The 21,839-nt window shown below is 34.1% G+C and overlaps 1 protein-coding gene across 2 annotated transcripts in view; it reads right to left on the reverse strand.

Annotated features, from left to right (window-relative positions):
* Positions 1-21,839, reverse strand: part of LOC132914077 (protein slit) — a 633,186-nt gene that overhangs the window by 15,364 nt on the left and 595,983 nt on the right. The window contains exons 5-21 of one of the 2 annotated variants that reach the window (XM_060972883.1): positions 17,155-17,226; positions 16,801-16,872; positions 16,504-16,717; positions 15,440-15,603; positions 14,766-14,837; positions 14,575-14,646; positions 14,419-14,490; positions 13,554-13,697; positions 12,424-12,587; positions 6,898-7,048; positions 6,213-6,359; positions 4,654-4,725; positions 4,502-4,573; positions 3,193-3,356; positions 2,383-2,584; positions 2,220-2,291; positions 1,444-1,515 (exon numbers count right to left, since the gene is read on the reverse strand). In XM_060972883.1, the coding sequence (XP_060828866.1) occupies positions 1,444-1,515; positions 2,220-2,291; positions 2,383-2,584; positions 3,193-3,356; positions 4,502-4,573; positions 4,654-4,725; positions 6,213-6,359; positions 6,898-7,048; positions 12,424-12,587; positions 13,554-13,697; positions 14,419-14,490; positions 14,575-14,646; positions 14,766-14,837; positions 15,440-15,603; positions 16,504-16,717; positions 16,801-16,872; positions 17,155-17,226 (1,998 nt within the window). The remainder of the gene's footprint in view (positions 1-1,443; positions 1,516-2,219; positions 2,292-2,382; positions 2,585-3,192; positions 3,357-4,501; positions 4,574-4,653; positions 4,726-6,212; positions 6,360-6,897; positions 7,049-12,423; positions 12,588-13,553; positions 13,698-14,418; positions 14,491-14,574; positions 14,647-14,765; positions 14,838-15,439; positions 15,604-16,503; positions 16,718-16,800; positions 16,873-17,154; positions 17,227-21,839) is intronic. The other variant, XM_060972882.1, reaches the window with a different exon arrangement.

Raw genomic sequence — 21,839 nt, forward strand, 5'->3', positions numbered from 1 at the left:
TGGAAATTACGGCTTCTGGAAGGCCGTATTTATTTCAACAAGATGGCGCACCTGCTCACACAAGTCATCTTGTTCAAAATTGGCTCTCTGACAATGTGGACATGTTTTGGTCGAAAGATTTCTGGCCTCCTAACAGTCCCGACCTAAACCCATTGGACTATTACGTGTGGGGCGTTATCGAGAGACAAACTAATAAATGCAGGCACCCCAACGTCAACTCCCTACGAGCTGCTATCGAGTCAGAATTCGCGACAATTAAACGCGACCAGTTGAAGTCAGCGTGCTCGCGCTTTAGAGCAAGAATAGAGCAGGTCATAGAGGCAGAGGGTGGTTACATAGAATAAAAGTTCTCAGCAAGGACCCTTTAAATGAGATATAACAACATTTTCATGTGTTTTTGTGTATTGACTTAAATAAACAACTTTCTGCACAAAACTTCTTTTGTCCGGATTCTAACGGCGCACCCTGTATCTATGATATTCATGCGAAAGCCCTAATATAAATTTTCGAAGAAGGTTTCAAAATATCCAATAAATAAATTCATCCCACAAATAATATAATTTTTCTGAAAACTGGATTTAAAGTAATGAAAGTTTTGAGAAAGAGGAGAAACAGAAAAGTTAGAAAGATAACAACTGTAGAAGATGGAGAAAAATACATCATACGCATCTTCATTTAATGTTTATATCGATAAGACTACGTTTTTTCACGAAATAAATTAATATTATTGATACTTCAAAACTCTTCAAATATGTAATATTAATAACTATTATTAATGAGCAAAATCGATATTACTACACAGCATCGCCATAGAGTTTCTATCGGTACTCGAGTAATTATTGACTAATATAATATGATACACTCCCTTACGACCAGCGAATCAATTTCGTAATATCGATCTCGATAAATTGTTTTGTTTATGACTTTATGTACATGCAAATGATTTAACGAATTAATTATAATAATTACGGTGATAAAGAACAATTGTTCCCCAAATTGCCCGCATCAAGAAATTAATACCGCAATCAGCGGAATAAACAATAAATCATTGAACGATTGTGATCGACAAAATGGCACGCTTTCGCCCATTAATTTAATACAGATCGCTCCCCCCATATCGTTGCTTTTATTTATTCCATTACCGAAACTTAATGTATGTACCATTATCAATTGTTTTTCCCCAACTACAGGCGAATTCACGCATTCACAAAGAACCGAAAGCATACTGAAAGCTCCGGCGTTTCGTCCAGAAAATGGTACTTCCGCGAGAAAAATGGTCCCTCGCCACTGTATTCACGATTTTCGCTCTCTTTTACCGCGTCATTTCGTGTAATTCTTTCCTCGTGATTTATGAAACGCGATTCGAAATATTCAATGCGTGTGAAAGGAAGGTATAAATCTATGCATTGTTCATGAATAAAAATTATGCAATTCGAAACTCACATTATCCGCAACGATTTCAAGCCGGCCAGGGCATTCCGTTGGACACACTGCAGCTTATTGTAGCTGATAATTCTGAAAATGTATTGGCCACATGTTATTCTTTTCTGATATTACTTAGTGGTGAATCATTGAATATTTTTTGTAATATAATTTGATAATAGATCATTGATTATTTTTTATAGCATCGTTTGATAATTAAGTAGATACATAAGAAGGATCTGTCATATTTTTCTCTTGTATAATTTTTATCTATTTTTCTCTTGTTTCTATAATTAGAATAAAAAGGGTCTGCTGTAGTGAAGAGATAGCCTCGTATACTTATAATGTAAGCAAACCAAAATAAAAAAACTAATTAAAGATGAAATGTGTTAGAAATTGATATAATATTTTTAATAATAAAATGGTTAGAAATAGAAGGGCTGAAGAAATGATATCAAAGAATTTTATCATCCTCCAAGATCATAATTTACATTTTAAAATATTAAAGAAGAAATATTGACGAAACAAAATATTGTAGTTCAACTTAACCATCCAATATCAAGTTTCAGTAACGTGTTACGGATAAGAAAAGTATAAATAAAAACCTCAGAATTTTTGCTTCTATATTTTCTTTCATAAAAGAAGTAACAAAATTTCCTCGGTTATAAAATGTTACAGGTAAATTATACAATTAAAATATTCCCTACACCAAAATATAAAATTGTGAATAAAAAGCTGAAAGAATATTTTATCTACAAAAGTGGCATTTCGCAGAGAAAATCAAGGTGTCGACTTACAGGTGGGACAGTTTGGTGAGATTTCTGAAGGTATCGTTGGACAGCATCCCAATCTGATTGTTGCTTAGGTCTCTGAAAAGCAAAGAAAGGAAACGAGGTTTCAGTTTCTTCTTCTCTTTTCAATCTCGGCAACGTTACAACATCACACGTGTATTTTATTTACAGTCTAGTGAGAATCCTCAGGTGGTTCAGTCTCTCGGGCTGGATCGTCTTGATGTCGTTCACGTCCAAATACAGCTCGGTGGTTTCCGGCGGAATCCCACGTGGAATCTCTGTAAGCTGAGACCTCGAACATCTCACCACTGACCCGGCGCAATTACATTGGGGTGGACAGTAATCGTCACCTAGGCAACCCACGCTGTCGTCTGCGGTTCGTAAAATAGACAGACGATGTATCGTTAATTTCGAGTTCAATTTCAGCAAGCAAAGATGTAGATATCGTATCGAAGAGATACATATTGTGTTAAGTAAAAAATTCCTTTGTCTTTCACCAGTGTATGGGTCTCGAAAGATGTTATAAATGTTATTTGAAAAATGTAAAAATACACCTGAATTTTTTCATGGAAGATACTCAGTTATATGAAAAAGACACGAAACAAGTTACTCTTTGGTTAGACACATTTTATCACATTTATTTAACAAAATGTGAACGAACTTGTGACTCACTTGGTAATTTTGCGGAAGATCGTATTAATAGCGGAACGAGGTAATTAATAACAGTTGATTTTTTAAAACATCTTTCATGCTATTTATGAGCCTTTTAGGTACTTTGATATAAGTACTTTTCCAGCCACTGTTTGTATTAATTTTAATCAAATATTTTTTCAGAGTATCGTAATTTTATTGCAATAGTAATGACTGTACATATCATTAGGAAGATTATTATTAGAAGTTAGTGTTGGCCGAGAAAGATGTTAAAATACTTCTCGATATTAATATAAAAAGTTAAGAAAATGCAAAAGAAGGATCTTACTGTTGCATTTGAACTCGTGATGGGGTATATCTTTGATGATTGCGCTCTTCAATCGTGGAGGGTCGTGACAGTGTCCCACAACGCCAGACATGTCGCGTTTTCTCAGCCATCCGGCGAACCACGCGAGATGACAATTACACGACAAAGGATTGCTTTGCATGTTGCTGAAAATACGAGGCAATTTATTAGACTGCTATTAATTATGCGCACGGAAGCACGAAATATATTTCGCCGGCCGGAGAACCGGCGAAGTCAACAGTAAAACATATTGAAAACGTGTACAGATACACGTAATAATTAATAAATCCATATCGTTGTCTCATTAATATTGATGAAGCGTAATTCGTATAATCATAATACTAATCTGATTAAATATTTACGTTATAATATAGCAAGTGCGTCTCGTTTCGGGAAAAGTTAAAACATTACTGGATCGTTATTATTGATTCTCGTGTTTTACTTCGAAACGATCTACGCACGTTGTTATAATTACATAATTAATAACGAATTAATTTCGTTACCACTCGATGATACATAATAGCTGTCGTTATGAAGTTCTCGATAACATTCTATTGCTCCATTTTCATTAACTTCTGTACATCGCGATTGATAATTATCGCCAATTGACACGGAAAACTCATCCAATATTCTTTAGAATAATTAAAAGTAGAAGAACGGAATTTTGTTAATGCATTACGTTTGCGAGTTATCAACATACTACGCGTATTATACGTAGTATTTCGAAATATCTTTCACAATTCTAAAACGTATACAGAAGTTACAAGATATTTAGTATAATTAATATATATTCTGCAGAGATTGTAAAAGTATCGATACAGCCGATCACTCGCAACATTAATAAATAGACTACGGAGCTTTATGCATTAGCTTTAACACATACTGACATACTATATGCTTAAAGTGACTATTCATATCTTTCTAATGATACTTCATACTTGTATTTTTGTGAAGATTCCAGTAAACATCGTTTAACTTCTACATACATTTTTAGATTGGTTTCAAATTTTACCAGTATAAGCATGCCAATCACGTCTCGTGGTAGCGCTAGTGAAATTTCAAAACGTTTCACGCGACATACGGATAACAAATTTTTACAAGTGTTTGAATACTTTAGCGAGCCGCCGAACAAATTTCGTCAGAGAAATAATCTATTCAACGAAAGTGCAGTATTTCTGAAAGAAAAAATAAAATTCAATAACTCTTTTCGCATCTGTTGGGAATCGATTTTACGTTTAAAAAGGTACAGGGTGGGAGAACTAGTAAAAAGCCGGGCTCGAAGTATACTTACATGGTACGTATGTGCGTCAATCCGTCGAACGAGCCGTGCATAACGCAGGTTATAGCGTTTCCGTGTAGGTTCCTGTGAAAATGATGTTCGACGGGTTTATACAGTTGCCGGGTGATACCGTTTTATGAAGAGACATAAAAGTTTCTACTCACAGCGTCTTAAGATTCGTCAGGCCGGTGAACATCTTGTTGTGAACTTCCCTCAGCCTGTTCTCCGATAAGAGTCTGCGAAACGAGGGCTCGTTATTACACGTGAATAAGGCGTATGGTTGCTAAATATTAAAGAGGAATAGGGTCGCTCCGCTCTATAGGAATTCCCTTTACGCGTCGATGGGAATCGATGCTCGCACGCATCGTTGCACCATTGAGACCATGTAAAATTCGAACAGAAATTATTATCGTATCGCGTAAAATCTCTGCTACTGTATTTTCCGTAAATTGAGTTGGAAAAAAGAAACATTTTAGGAGTTCAATTATCAATATGGTACGCTTCTACGTTTTTATCACCATTTTCTATTTAGAAACTATCTTTATATATATACCTAACTTATATATCAAATATACCTATGGTTTGAAATCTGATCAAAAATTTGCCCTTGGAATTTTCCCCTTAAAAATTACTTTTTGTATATTCTTCTATATCTAGAAGTTACTTTACTCACATTTTGCAATAATATTAGGTTTACGCCACTTGGTTCTTAATGGCATAAAATAAGAAGAAGAATGGGGCGTAGAATTTGTGAATAATTCATACTATCTATCCTTTTAAGATCTAGAAATATTTGTACAAATATATTCATATATTCATAAAGTATGTCGAATTCATATTCAAACGAAAATATTTATCGTTCGAATGATTTTTCTTTAGGGAACATGCGTCACTTCGATTCGTGCTTTGCATTCGTCCGGACTAAAATACACACGAGTTACAGCCACCCTCTGCTCCTCCGGCTATCTAATTAATCGACCCATTGTCCCGTTAATTGCCTTTGAAAATTAAATCCTATTCTGCTTCGTTAAAGCTCGTTTCAAAGTCCCGATCGAGTTAGGCACAAATAACGCAAGTAATCTCGACGGTCTGAATACAGCCCCGTTATTCGAAACTTTCTCATCCAAGAAACGTTTCAGCAGAGAAAAAAGAACAAACAACAATTTTCTGACAAATCGAATTATGCTGCCGAACAAAGAATGTAAACAACCTATCTTTAACTTCAATTCGCCCCGACTAATTATTAATTATTGCGTTACACACGAGACGAATAAGTATCTTAATAAAATGAGAATAACAATCAAAATGACGAAAACTGAAATATAAATTAGAAAACTGTTTCATTCTATGATGCTCTAAGGCCACGATAATTTATTTAATGAATAATTTCCAATTCGATAAAGCATCTTAATTATATTAAAAATTAACAAATGATCTTCCTTCGAACTACTTAAGACAACGGAATATTTTTTTTGGAAGATGGAAATAAATTTCCACCCTCTGGAGCTTCATCCCTTAATTATATTAAAACTCATCGAACTATTTCTCTTCAAACTATTAAAAATTACCGAACATCCTTTTCCTTAAAAATAAGAAAAATTTCATCGCTGAGAAATTTTACTCTTCAATTACATTAATAACCGTCGAACAATTAAAAATCATCAAATATTCTCTCCTCCCCCCTCTCCCCCCAAAAGAAGGAAAAAGGAATGCAGAAACTTACAAGTCGGTGAGTTTGTGAGCGCCTGAAAACGCAGAGGCCTCGATGCGCGAGATTTTATTCTTCCTGAGATCCAGATGCTGCAGCTCCGGCAGCTTCTCGAACACGCCATCCGCTTTGATCTTATCCAGCTCATTGTTGGCCAACAGTCTGGGCGCAAGGACAAAGAAAGCCGAGGAACGAGAAAGTTAGAGTTTATCGTCAGCGTCTGATACGGCGAGCAATTAATCGCGCTACAGGGCGTCGATCCATTAAACGAGTTCGAATAATTTATTTCGAATAATAGCTTGACGATTCATTGTTCTGCTCTCTACCCCGCCGTGCCGTCTGTACAACGGACCAGCTTTTAATTAGATAATTATCTTGTCGGCCGTTTGAATTAATTTTCTCGCGCGAAGGAGAACGAGAGGCCTGGATCAACATTCGTCACGATCGACTGACTGGATCGATCTTTTCTCTTTGTACCGATATTACGAATCATTGTTATGAATGAATTGATTTTTTTCGATCATAGATGATGATAGTTTAGATCAAAGCGAGTTAGTTAATATTAAAGTATTTAATTTTCATTTTATTCTATTGAAAGCGAAAAAAAAAAAAAAGAAAAGATCTCAGCCAACTGTGATTACAATTTAAATCGATAAAGTCGTTCTGATCGAATAATATGAAATCATTAGACTGTACTCACAAGGTGGACGTGTAGATTGGTAGTTCTTTTGGTATCGACGTTAGTTTCTTGTTCGAGCAATCGATGGTCGCTCCGTTGCAAATGCACGGTTCTGGACATTCTCCAGGCAGGATACACTCGCCAGCTCTCTTCGTCAAGAGCTCCTCGTCGCCTAAATACAAACAGTCGGATACAAAATCTACTTCAAGCAATCTCGTCTAATCTGATTTTCCTTCTCAGGACCACAGAGCGTCGCTCTTAAACGAGTCAGTGATTAAAGCGTTTTAAAGCTTGAAAACGTAACGTAGTATTAAAAATTGATAGTTTTAGTAGTCATTGAGTAATACGATAACTTTTTCTTTGCGAGAGAATTGAATTTATGAAATCAATATTTAAATTATATTATATTATAGTGCTTTTTAATGTTAGTATATTAAACAATGCAATAGTTCTCAATCCAAATTGACTGGCCAACGTAATGATATATTAAAAAATTCGACAATTACCATTGCAGAGAATCCCAGTATGAATTAATCGTCCACGAAACGAAGTTTTTACATCGGTAATTATCAATTTAAGTTGATTGAATAATACAATATAATAAGTTATAGAATTGGTAATTACTGTTCAAACCTGTAACTTCAGTTTATGGAGAGCTGCGGGGATTATCACTGCTAACATCGATGAACGAAAGAGATATAATATGATGTCACATGCTGTCAGCTTTTACTCACGAAATGACACAGTACTGGCACGTTAATGGCCCCTCGGCTTTTATAAAGTAGAAATTGCGGTACCATTATGGGGGCTCTCAACTTCAATTTATATAAAAATGTAATATCGTATTAGGAGATCGTCTAATTCATGAATATCACGTCGATGAATTACGTCTTTCGATAGCTGAGAAATAAAAGAAGACACGTAAAGAAGATATTTATAAATTACACTCACGTATGAAAATATATTCTCAATATCGAACTATGACAGTACTCGTGTGTGTTTAATTATACAATAGATTCTTAGCAAAAATTTGTTTTATTTTCTTGTCACAGTAATATTCGGATACTTATTCTGCGATTTAGCATATCTTAGAAACAATTTGAATTGCGAAATAGATTTATTTTCTATAATTAATGCCACAAGAAATTAATTCCGATATTTTTATACTGCTCCAAAGATGTGTCACGAAAAGGAAAGAAAAGTAGTTTTAATAAAAGACAACTTGTAATATATCATAGAGAAATGGGCTAAAAGTTATCGTAAAATTGTACCATTATTATTATAAATCGTAGCAGATATTATTGGAAGATATAAAAGAGAGAAACTTTTTCTTTCTTCTAAATATATTGCACAATTAAATGTTATTATTAGAAAAAAATTATTTACATATTTTCAAGTATAAGTAGAACAAGCAACAGGATATTTAAACAATTCCCTCTTATGGGGGTTGTCAGTCCTGCATTCGAATATTTAATATCAGTACATAATTATATACATACATTGTGCAAGTTTCGTATCAGATCATCGATCGTGAAAGCGTTAAGACCTGATTCCATCGTATTCGATTATGACAGCAGTGAGATGGAGGAAGAAAGGAAACCCGCGGAGAAAGTGACCACGCGACACCGCATGTAGCTGCACGTTATTAAACGCGGGACGCAAATTACCGATATAATTACGCGCGTGTATCGCAGCGGACAATTTGTAATGCGGCGTATAATGCGATGATAAATCACCAGCGCGCGCGTGCACGTACTCATACATAAACATATTCACCTCGGAGCACCATGACATTCAACACTCAATTAACGTGCGAGAGAGCAAGCGTGGCGTCGCGTCGATGCTTAATTTAATGATATCGCTGCTACTACTGTTCATTATCAAAATTTATCGCCGACCAAGTTAACATGGTAACCTGGTGCGAACAGATCAGCCGGTCGTCGATCTTTGACTTGGATTAATCGATGTATTTGTGATTGTTGGAATTTAATTTTTAAATGGCTGGATCTGATTATGAGTCTAAGAAATTCTATAACATACGTCGAAGCCCTGAAGATTTTCATACACTGGAGTAAATGTCGAGATAATAGAATTTTTAATATTTTGACTGCCACGTTGGTCATATATGACCGACCACGGTTTCTCCTGTGAGGCCACAGTGGTCATTGGTGACCGAAACGTTTGAACTTCTTATAATTGTAAAAATTGAATGAAAACTGACAGTTAGGGCATTTTGAATATAACCGATAAATAGAATATACTTTGAAATAAAAAATGCCCCATTGAACGATTATATATTTTTATTAGAATATCAATAAAAAAATAAATGAGAACAAATCTTGCATCTAACGGTACACTGTGTATGTATCCATATTTTTGAGGGGTAATTTACGAATATTATTATAAACACACCTTAGAAAATAATCGTAAATGCTGCTTTATAATCATATAATTGAAGTTAGAAGTGTGAACATACCTTACTATAATATATAGAGTGAGCAAATACTGTTTACCAATATCTTCTACACGTTTCAACAATATATTCTGGACGTTTTGCTTACGACGAAATAACGAATGCAAATGATTTGTTAAAATAAACGAAGCCTTGTTATAATATATCGCTATCAACTGTTACCAAGGCGCCACGGTAGTCACCCGTGACCACCAATAAGATAAACGGTCCATTGGGGAAGAATGTTGTCTTACATCATCTATTTATTATTATTTTGCCATTATATGCATTGAATAATGAAAATATTCCCATGGCGCCCTGAGCGAAATATGTGATTTCGGCGTGATAGTCAAAGTGTTAAATAATAGAATAATAATGGAATTGATTGCATAATTGAAGAAGAGTGTAATTCTAGTCATACACGATTTATCTCTTAATTATTAGAAGTTACTGTTACATCTATATTAAATATCTCTTAAGTTCCAACGATTCAGATTCAGAATTGTTGAAGTAATTACTTCAAGAAAAACTCTGCACCTCCTTCTTTTGTATATCCGTGACTTGGAGACCGCTGTTACGAAGAGAATAGAATTTAATGAAAAAAATTGAAAATAAGGAGAGAGGTCCATATTATTGTGCCTTTGAATATAAATTTTGTTTTCGGTTACGAGGTCTAGAAACAAAAGAGTTATAAGTAGATTTCTATTGATGTTTCTTGTAGCCTTCAACTAGAGCTACACACCAAGGTTAACTTTTTGGTAATGTCCTTTGCTATAAATATATGAACGTGCTTCTTATCACCTTTCTTTTATTGTATTGCAACACTGAAAAAGTGAGGATCTGGATCAGCATACGCTATATCTGTACTTATACTGATACCTATATTTATTTCAATATATTGTTCTATTACAAATTCATCCACTCGTTCCTCTATTAGTGAACCTCAATAAGGATCTTTCTTTTGTTGAATACATTCGTCGATTATTGACATTCCATTTATTCAAGGTTCTCAAATAAATTTCCTTAAAATCTATAAATTCCTTACGCAGAAAAATTCCAGCTTCTTTTAAATTTCTAAAATACTAAAAGAGCAAGAGAATGGCATGTCTTCTAAATTTTCTGGAAATAGCTTGCAAACCGGCTCAAGTGTTTTACGTAAATTTTTCAAAAGTTACAAAAGTTTCTAAGTTTCACGCCACTGTCCTGTAAGTTCTCGTTTACTGGGAACGCGGTGTAACGATAATGTGCGAGTATAGCCACCCACATACGTGCCAGCGAAGTGTTTATTTTCCGGTGTCATTTACTCCACTCACGAAAGAGACACGAGTGGGGAGAAATGCGATTATATTCCGCTCGGCTAAGTGCAATTAGGTGAAATATACAAGCATGAAAAGGAAAAGCACGATGTCGCTGTTGTTATTCTTGAACACGCACGCCTCAAGATGTTCTACGCGTATAGTACAATGGTACGCCTTCTCGAGTGTCTCTTCGTTGCCACTTATTTTCTGTCTGTCGTCTTGTAATCCGCGAATATTATTCGATTCTCTGTCGATTGAAATTCGCGAAAGCTTGGAAACGCTTGTTACATTTAAGATCAGCCACCGAAAAGAGTAGAGAATTTGTTTCACGCATTTAATTCACGTAATGAATGAGTTTTGGACCTATTTTTGGATTATGATGTCTTTAGCTTAGATTGGCAAGAATAAGCGTAAAAATGAAATTTACGATCAGAAGAGTTGAAATTGCATATTATACATTTTAATCGAATTAATTCCTCGACTAATTGCTTTTATTTTACTTATTTATTTATTTACTTTTCTCTGTGTAATACTTTTGTCAGAAGAATAGAAACTTTATTTTAATATTGTTTTTGGAAACATTTTAAGTTTCTAACTTAACGGGTGGAAATGTTTTTTCTGAGGTTACTAAAAAGTTCCCTTTTATGCAAATTTAGTGAAGGAAGTCGCAGGATATTTGATTGCTATAAAAGAAGATCGAAACATTGATAAAAAGTTTCGTTAATTTATTACTGCATATGGATTATGTTTTGAGTGGTTCAAGATGAAACGTGCTATCAGAAATATGCTCGACAAAGGTTTGCAAGAATTTACGATGGTTGCATGAGTTAACAAATTGATTAAAAGGTGACAGTGCAATTTATTCTGCTTTGTCACTCTATTGTAGTTGCAATCTCGAGAGTAATACTCACAGAAGCTAATCGATATAATTAATTATTTCTACGCTTGTAGAATTTTGATCGCTAACAAGATCGTTATACAATGGCCTCCTAATTTTAACATTTAATAGGTTACGTTAATTAACTTGCGTTGTCCACGAGGGACATAAAAAAGAAAATTATATTAATATGAAATGATTAAAGAAAGGAATAATTTGGTACATCCAAAGACACAAGCGTTTTCAACATAAATGATAAAACCACGATGATTTATAGAAAACGCATAATTTTCGTTTATTTATGTGAGTTTAACTTTATTTATGTGAATTAACTGCAACTAATTCTATTAATACTTCTGAAATATTGAAGGCGGTAACAGAATACATATTTAATTCCAATATCAAATGTGTGTCAATCAGAATTGTGTTAATATGGAATTGATTGATTATTGGTCACTGATAGTGTTGACATAGAATTGATTGATTATTTGATTACTGTTAGTGCTGATGTAGAATTGATTGAGAATATAGTGAATTCTATAATTGCTCTTTTATGAAAGATGGAAAATGTACTCCTTTAGTCTTTGTACTAATATCACGATTGATTTAAATAATTTTATCCCGATGAAACTTATCCCGATGACAACCAATAGTTCATAGTAGAAGCGTCTCTTTAATAAAGTGTCAATTAGCGACAACTAACGTATCAGAATATTTAGCTGAATCATTTAAGGAAGAATAAGAAAAACTTCATGAAACTTTAAATCACTGAATCATTTCTTAAGTTACACCAAATACTATGAGCAACGATTTCTGTCAGCCAAAAGATGGAAAATATCCTCGTGTATTACCAACTGGTATCCGTGAGTTCCGGTGATGCGTTTAGAAGAGAAATATCAGAGAAATCGGGTCGTGCTTACCCTTACATTTGAACTTGTCGTCCCGCATCGAATCGATCTTCCGCTTCTGCGCCCTCTTCGGCGACTCGCACTTGGCTCCCGACGTCTCGATGGGGTGCGCGTGAAGATACGCGTTCAGCCATCGTAGATTGCAGTCGCAGATGAACGGGTTTCTTGCCAAATGCCTGCGGAAAAGCGAGAGGAATTTCTTGGAAATCATTTTCTGCTTTGATCAATCTCTTTTTATTCGACCCTTTCCAACAGGTTTGGGATTTCATTTAGGATCATTACTTCACTTTACCGTTTTATGATTTTATTATTATTCTATAAGCCTGATGAGATTAATTTACGCCATTTGGAATCATTTAAAGAGATATTTTACTTAAACAATTTTAAAACTTTTTCACATTTTTCTGAGATCAAAGACATAATTATACGGAAAGAAATATTTTTCCTTATTTTAGAGAAAGAATGTAAATGGTAAAAGATCTAGCACAGAGTCCAGTGTTATCGATTCATAAAATTTACCAATTTCGTTACTTTTAAAGACACGACAATAGAATCTGGAATACGCACGAAAGAATAACAAATCTCTTTATGTATTTTATGCGAAAGAAGATCTTATTATAAATATTCAGAGATTATTCTTGCATCCAATCATCATATTGTCGCATCTCAACTTACTTTTTTCTATAACTCAAGTATCATTCGACAGTTTGCGAAATTAAGATTATAAATTAATAAAAAATCTGCAAAATTAAAGCTTCTTCCCTACATGCCAATAATTTTCAAAACTATTCAAATTTATATCATGATATCTGACATTTTTCGAATATTATGATTACTTACTGATATCCATCGTTGCTATTCTCTAATAGTTTCAAACGAATAATACCGTGATAATACAATTAATTCAAACAGAATCTAACAATTTGCCCATATTTTCATGAAACAGCGAAAACGCTGAAAGAGTGTCAATCAGCGAACAACCGAGGCCAGAATATTCTGTTGAGCCCGTGGTACATAGCGAAACGAACGTGTACAGTGACACGAGTTTGCAATTCGATCCTGCACAACGCGTTGGAAAGGGCTCGAAGCGTTAAAGCCGCGGTAATTTGTATAAATTAACGGTTCAATGGCGGGATACAAACAGCGTTTCAATGCTTCGTAGATTGGCGAAAGTTCCATTGGCCAGGGATCTGATGTTGTTATCGTAGAGCGACAACAGAGTCAGGCTGGTCAGATCTCGGAACAGATCGGTTCGTATGCAGGATATCTCGTTCGCGTTCAGCAGCCTGAAAAGTTTGTATTGTTTCGTCAATTTACTATCATTGCGATGCATCCATTTTCTCGTGCAATAATTAAGCAATATGTGTGTAGGAATATATTTTACAATCAATTCAAATTAATTGTTAAAAGCTATCAAGTGGATGAAAGTTCACTGTAGCATATCTACTTTTAAATGAAAAAACTGACTAAATAAATAAGTAATTCATTAATGAAATAATGAAGTTATTATTTATAAATAACTTTTAAATTTATTTTTAATATATTTGAATAAATTTAAAAATAATTTATTAATAATAAAGATAGTATTATCATAGGAAGATGATATTAAAACAAAATTTGCATGCAGTGAAATTTTGTCTATGATAGCATTTAAGGTTTGAATGACTTTTCCCAATACGTTGAAAAGAAAATTAATTCTATTATTTAATAATCCTGAACATTTAATGAAATTATATATAGCATTAATTATATCGCTTCAGACGATTACTGATACCGTATACTACTTCTGTATGAAGTATATACATATTTCCAGTAAATAGTTTGTACGTTCCATATAAATTTTCAGATCTGTTTGAAGTTTTACTAATATAATCATAATCACAGTGCTAATGAAATTTCAAAATGATTTCCCGATTCAATTTTACTTCTTCAAATTAATCAAATTTATCGATGATATATTAAACGTGTATAAGAAATAAAATGTAAACGATTTCTATGTCGACTTACAGTAACTGCAAATTGGTCAAGCCTTGGAACAACCCACCAGGTAATTCGGTGATCTTGTTTCCATAGAGTACGCTGTAATCAAGCGAAAAGCTTCAGTCAGAAAAATATTCTAATTTCGAGTTGGCTGTAAATTTTGCTATTATACATTATACGTACAGTGACTCCAACGATTTCAAGCCGTGGAACGCGTCGGCCGCCACCTTTTTAATTTGATTGTTGCTGAGGTCGCTGTTGACGAGCAATGAAAAAAATGGCAAAGATTAAAACATCGTCAGGCGAAATGAAATCGCGTTTGGAACACAACATGAAGAAAAACATAAATTGGATTAATCGCGAACGTCACTCACATTCTGCGCAGTTTTCTGTACGGGGAGAAAGCCTTCGGCGGGATTTCCGTGATACGGTTCTGCTCCAAACGTCTGCGAATGATTGACAACATAGAGAATAAGTTAACAAACTCTCAGGCTAACGACCGCTTGATTTTTCCGCGTAGAAATTGCCTCGGGAATGGAATACGGAGAAATTTTCGTGGATATTAAATTAATTGGTTTTTATTAACGACCGTGACAATTTCTAACGTGTTGAGAACGAATGTGCATGAGTTTTCCAATTGTAATGCAACTGATTTGTTTTTACACTTGCTATTTATTTATTCTTATTATTTTTATTTTTAGCTTTGTTTATTCTTGTAAGTTCAGATTTGATTTCATTTATTTTATTGTTGTACCAGCAACAGGCAGTTTATTCGTGGAATTATTCGTTCTTAATTTTTAGATAAAATTGAGAAAAATTTTAACCAAATTTTACTACATTTATTTGTTACTTTATTTATCCTGAAATATTTACGTTACATTGATTAAATCCGAATTCATTTAGTTACTATCATTAAATTTGAAATTCCATTGTTATTGTTCGTCAAATTCGATGTTTACTTCTTTGTCGTTATAGCAAAGAATTTTATGAATAAAGGAGACAATTGGCAATTCTATACGGAGTTTGTGACAAAAGAGTGTGTACGAACAGTTCTGTGGTATCCTCCGGCAGATGGGTGGGTACTTTCGTTAAAGAATTCTCTCTGCAGTCGACGATACCATCAGCGCATCTGCAAGGATGCGGGCACTGCGGTTCCGCGCTGCACTCTGATCCTGTACGCTCAACCAGTCCGGAACACTTGAATTCGTGCTCCTGTTTCGCGGACAGACACATGAAAGGTTTCAGTACGATAAAGACACTGCTTTAAAAATTCGCCAGATTATACCAGAAAATATTTTGGTTATGATGAAACGTGGTAAATATAATTTAATACTAAAATTACCAAACTTGTGCGACTATGTAGAGAAAAATTTTCGGGGGAGACATTGTGTATTAGTAATTGTTAAAAATTTGTAAGTTCTTTTAGCAAATTATTATAATATTAGCTTTTATCTTAATTATTAGAATACTGACTGTAATAGGAATATGAACATAAATCGTTTAACAACAAATGGTAGAAAATTTAAAAACTGCTTCTACAAGTTACATTATGATGAAAATGGAGAATAAAAGATTTAGTTTGGAGACTGTCTATTAGTTGTGGATATTTAAAAATTGATTAAAATATTCCAAAGGGTTGATAATCTCTTCTACATGAATGAACGTAAGTAGACTAAATAAATGCACAGTGACCGCTTGTCATATTTTAATTGTAATATTCTATGTACAGTAAATCTAGAAGCACAAACACATTACATATTGGTAGTTTTAGTATTAAATCTCTAAAGATAAATTTTTATTTAGACAAATCAGTAGTAAACGTCGATATTTTGAATACTGACAGTGTTATAAAGATAAAATAAATTTCTCTTAGAAATTGATCTGGTACGAATAGAAGAAGAAGAGTACCAATCCTTACTGACCGGAAGTATTGATTAATGGAAAACTAGACTAAGTAGAAATACCACGATGGACAGACGTATGTGAAAGAATTGTACAACGTTTAAAACGAAGTATCGATTACTTCAATTCTAAATGTTGCTTTATTCCAATTCATTGGTTACGTTTTCCACGGAATTGAAAACGCGTAAGAATATTTCACATCGACCAAACCTGTAAATCGGCGATATTTCGATCCTTCAAATGAATTGGAGAGCTGCATCGCGTGTGTTGTCCAAGTCTCGGATAAGTTTTTAAATGTCGAGAGAGCCAAGCTAAGTGACAATCGCAAGATAATGGGTTATCCACCAGCTTTAATGTTCGTAAATGCGAAAAGCCACTGAGCATTTCTTTGCCTAATGTCGTTAATTTATTGTTATTCAACATTCTGCAACAGAACAACAATATATAAAAATTATTTATTTAATCGTCGATCGACAAATTATAATTGCATTGTATTTATCTGCTTACAATACTTCCAAATCCTTTAGCTCTCGTATCGATGCCTCGTCAATGCAGGTTAACACATTGTTGTCGAGATACCTGATAACAAAATTTGTTTATCTTGGTATAAATTAATGACAAATTCTTCGTATTTCAATGTTCTTACGCTTATTTTTATACGATATAAAAAAAGCTTTATTTCATTCATAAAAATCCGATTCTCTTCCTTTATGCGACTAGTGTCTGACTAATGCGACTGATACTACTGCATAGAGCACGCATCTTTGATCGCTTCTACTAGTTTGCGTTTGACTTTACTCAAAGTTTAAATTACGGTACTTCGATGATATTGTCTACAGGAATTGTTAAGATCGCACTTACAAATACTTTAGGGATGAAATCCCTCTGAGTGTCTTTGGTCCAATCGTGGCAATCTGATTGTGGCTAAGGTCTCTGTAACAGGACACCATTAATTATTACAGCAAAATAATCGTTATTAGATGTTACAAAAATACCAAAGATTAAAATTTAGTTCGGTAGAACTATCTTTTATAAAACGGAAATATTTGTACCATGGCGTACATTAAAAGGGAATATTTTTATTATACAATTCAATATTGACTTGAATCATAAAGAAGTGCTGTTATTTTATATCAACCTTATTACTTTTCTTAAAAAGTTACAATATAACTTAATCTAAAACATGTTTCCCATTACTAAATACAATTTTTTTTCAGCCTTATCTGACAGCCTGTTAATCCTTGAACAGGAACTGCGAAGAACACTAACAATTGATTAGATTAAAAAGATGTTTCGAATCCAGAGGTGGATAAGGGAGATAAGATAAAAACCTAATTGATTTGTATCATATATGATTTAGCATACTCGTGTAAAAGCACGACATCATATCGCCTAATGATTATGAGTAAACCAAAATTACTCGTTTTCCCCTTTAAGAAAACTAATCATCGACTCGATAGTTAGTTTCTTTTTTTTCCTGAGAAACTTAGCAAATTTTCGATAAAAATACAGCAAAAAATTCAACAAACGTCGTTTACGGAAACGATTAAGTTACTACGATTAATTATTTATTTAAATGCAATGTTTGTAAAGAAGGAGCTCATCATCGATCGTAAAAAGCAAGAAAGTTGAACTGTAATACTTGGTGCATTGACCTTTTCCTAAGTTTTCTGTCTTAGAATTAAAGTCTGATTTCCAGTGGTGGAACAACACCGGTGTATGTTCTACTTCGCTACAGTTGGTATCAAGTTCGCTCTACATGTGATCAATAATTTAAGAAGTTGTCGAGTGTCAACTATGTACTACGGTTCCATGGATGACCCTCCCCATGGAAATTCTTCGGAGACAGTCCACAACTCACGTGTGACCGTGTGCACGTGCGTCAGTCACGTGGGTGGCTATAGCCTTCTTTAAGGTTTCACAGGGTCGTTACACGAGTAACGAGTCACCATTTCCGCGGCCTCACGTGACACGTCTCTCTCTCTCTATGAAATAGCAACGTCTCTTCAAAGAAGGCGTTACTTTGTCACTTGTAGAAAATATTTATGTTAGTCACGAAAACGTTAGATACAGTTTCAAATTAATAATTAAGAATAACAGTAAAAAAAATTATCTATACTAGCATCGACAGAGATCGACATTAAAACACTTTAAATGTCATTTTATAATATATGATTTAATATAATGTAGAACGTCTGACTCGCGACTCTACAGTTCTTCACAATATTATAATCTTTTAAAATACAAAATAGATTACTTTTACCGTAATAGATCGTGAAAATTATTTTAACAAAGGGACATGATATTATGGTAATAAAAGAGCGTAGACTTTTCTATAAAAATAATTAACTTGACATTGAGTCAAATCGTTGATCATAGAAATACAATTAATTTCCTTTATGCTAATTAATTTTTATAGAAGCCTTTCGTTGATACCTCTAATCCTTTATGAAATATTCAATGAGATATCGGATGAATATAAAGCATATTAAGTTACTTACCATCAAAAACTTACAAATAACATTGTTTGCAAAACCGTTAATATACCGATACGATAAATTTAAATCAAGAAACTTGTTAATGAAATAACTCTCGATGGTATACATAAAATAACCATTAACATCTCTCAACCTATACCTTAACGTACTCAACATGCATGTTAAATTTAATTTCAATTACCAACGCTATCGTTAACTTATACCATATCCACATATTTGCTATTAATAATCGATATAGTACGACATATTTTTGATATGCACCACGGGATAAGGTTGCGAAATTAACCGGAAAATGTTTTCTTAACAGAATGCGCTTCATCATATTTATCGTCATAATTTCCTCGGTACGCGAACACCATGAATAATGCATGGCAACGCAACGTTTTTCGAGTGCAACGCGCGCTTAACGGTAGAGTCAATCACGATAATGGATCCTTCGCTAAACCGTAGGGTTCATTTAAATAGATTGCGTTACGTCTCGCGTTCCTCCGCAAAGATCCATCCGTTCGAACCTTTTCTCGATGCACGAGTTTAACCAGACGTTCGCGATGATAGGTTAGAGGTCTCGGCGCCTGGTTCACCGTTGACCATCCATTGGCTACGAGACTCGCAGTCTGTAATTATGTCCGCTATCCGAGGCTACGGACAAAGCATCTCGACAAGACGAATACGAGGTAACAAAAATAAGAGATAAAGGCTCGAAAGGGAAGCTCGGTGGAGTCAAGGAAATCCGGAATAAGTAAGGGAAACCTGTATTGAATAATATATCATATCTATTTCTATAATTAATTTGAAAATTTCCTCTTGCCTAATAATTTATAAACTGGTAGTACATAATAATGAATTGACATAATAGTGTTGCAAGTTATACACTCCTTTTTTGTAATTTTATAATTTTACAATTTCATTACGATTTTACGTAAATTGTAAATACGCTGAATTAACATGGTATTGTATGTATTGTATCTATGTAGAAATATACACTGGTTCATCAAACTACTGGAACACTGATACATGTCTTTTATGAATACATTGTGTGTGTTATATAAAACGTTTCGAAAGTTCATTGACACTGTAACGAGACTATCACGATTACGTGGGTAGAGTTTGAAACGAGTCTAGAGAGATGTATAGAAATTGCACGATGTTTGAAACAAGTATATATTTCACAGAGATCAGAAGAGTATTTAATCGATTGATTGTCAGTTATATCGGTAAAATACAATATTCAGTAGAACCATATTTAACATCTACCGAACTCTGGAAATGCTTTGTAATGTGTAACATGTAGAATACAGATATACAAGTTTTCTATGGTAAATATTCAAATACTTTCGTCAGCAAGTGTACGCACATATGAAAATGTATACATAATCATCCATATACATACTGTGTGATTTTTATTATTTAAAACTAAACTAACGTATAATTAATTCTCAGACTAAACAAGAGAAAAAATGTTGAATAAATCGAATTGCAATATTTATTTTCCACGTACTCGAAACGCTTTGATAAAGCAAGAACTAGCAAATTTAGACTGTTGCTTACCAGAGCCAATCCTGGAAGCAATTACCGAATTTCGGCCACGCAGACGTGCCGGGAGCAAAAGGAGAAGGCCAGGCTTTTAGTGGTGCCGGTTTCATTTGGGACTGGTGTTGTAGCTTGATCATGATAAGTTCCTAATTTGAACAAGCAATTTGGTACGACCATGAGTGGAATGCTTCTATTCCGTTGACGGTGCGATTCGAAGAAGGGTTACAAGGGATAATTAAATTTACTTCCTACTCTTTTCCTTTTCCTTGATGAAAAGCAGTGTCCATGTGTCGATGTAGCACTTTTGTCCCCCGTAAATTCCCCAGAATTTCAATAATTTCGAACGCGTTGCTTGAGATCAGTGCCGGTAGATTAAACTCCCACCGCGCTCCCAGCCAATCCAGAAAGCAATTACTGAATTTCGACGTAGCCGCTCCTTCGGTGGAACTAACAAAAGGACCTCCTGGACCTCTCATCTCACTCTCTCTCTCTGTCTCTCTATCTTTCTTCCTCCCTCCACCTCTTTCTCTGTCTCCGTCTCTCTGTCTCTCTAGTCAGTGCTCGATTCCAAATGTTGCTGGTACTGTGCTTTGTGTTACCGCGATAAGAGTTGGATGAAACGGAACCTGATTGGTGACCGCTTTTGAGACCATAAGGGAATAGTTTGTCTTCCGTAAAACAGTATTCGCAGCTTGTAACTATAATGTAGGTATAGTGTTAATTACATGTTAAGAAGTGTAATATTTTTGGAAAATTGAAAACAAAGTGGATGAAATATATTTCTTTGTACTTGCTTCAGACCAATAACTCGTAAAAAAAGCTACATAAATGTTGCATGTAGCGAATCTTGAAAATCAATTTTTACTAAATCTTGAATGAAGAAATTGTGTTTCAGGCTTTTAATTCATTTTTGCACAAGCAATTATCTTTTGTCTACGGTATTTTCATTTGTACTCTGTATATCATAGTTTAGACGGAAAATCAGGAAATGTTAATATTCGTAGAAATTATTGGTGCAATAATTATAAGGTCCAAGTTATTTAACATTGTATTCATGACACAATTTCGCACAAAATAATTACGCAAATATTCAAGGAACTTAGGTATATTCATGGTTAATGATAAATTACGCCGTATTTGCATGTAATAACTGCGGGCTAACTATGATAAACGATGTTACGCGCAAAATTGCTGAAAATTACATTCAATTTTCCTTCTTCGTCCTGGTCTCGTTTCTTGTTCGATATATTATTTCTATTATTAAACCAAATGCATCTCTCTATCTCTCTCTTTTTATTTGATCTTTTATTAATATTCGTTTATTAAGATTTCCTCCACATTTCTCATTTACGCTTTCCACTTTGGTATTTAATAATTTTTCAAAATTAATAACCCTACCTCCAGTATTTTAGATTAATATTATCTATTACTAGTATAAAGACTAATATTTCTCGAAATTTTCAAGAGACTGATAAGGATACATATCTAATTCCAAAATCAAATAATCAGTTTCAT

This window comes from Bombus pascuorum, chromosome 14 (assembly GCF_905332965.1).
Source record: "Bombus pascuorum chromosome 14, iyBomPasc1.1, whole genome shotgun sequence".
Taxonomy (NCBI): Eukaryota; Metazoa; Arthropoda; class Insecta; order Hymenoptera; family Apidae; genus Bombus; species Bombus pascuorum.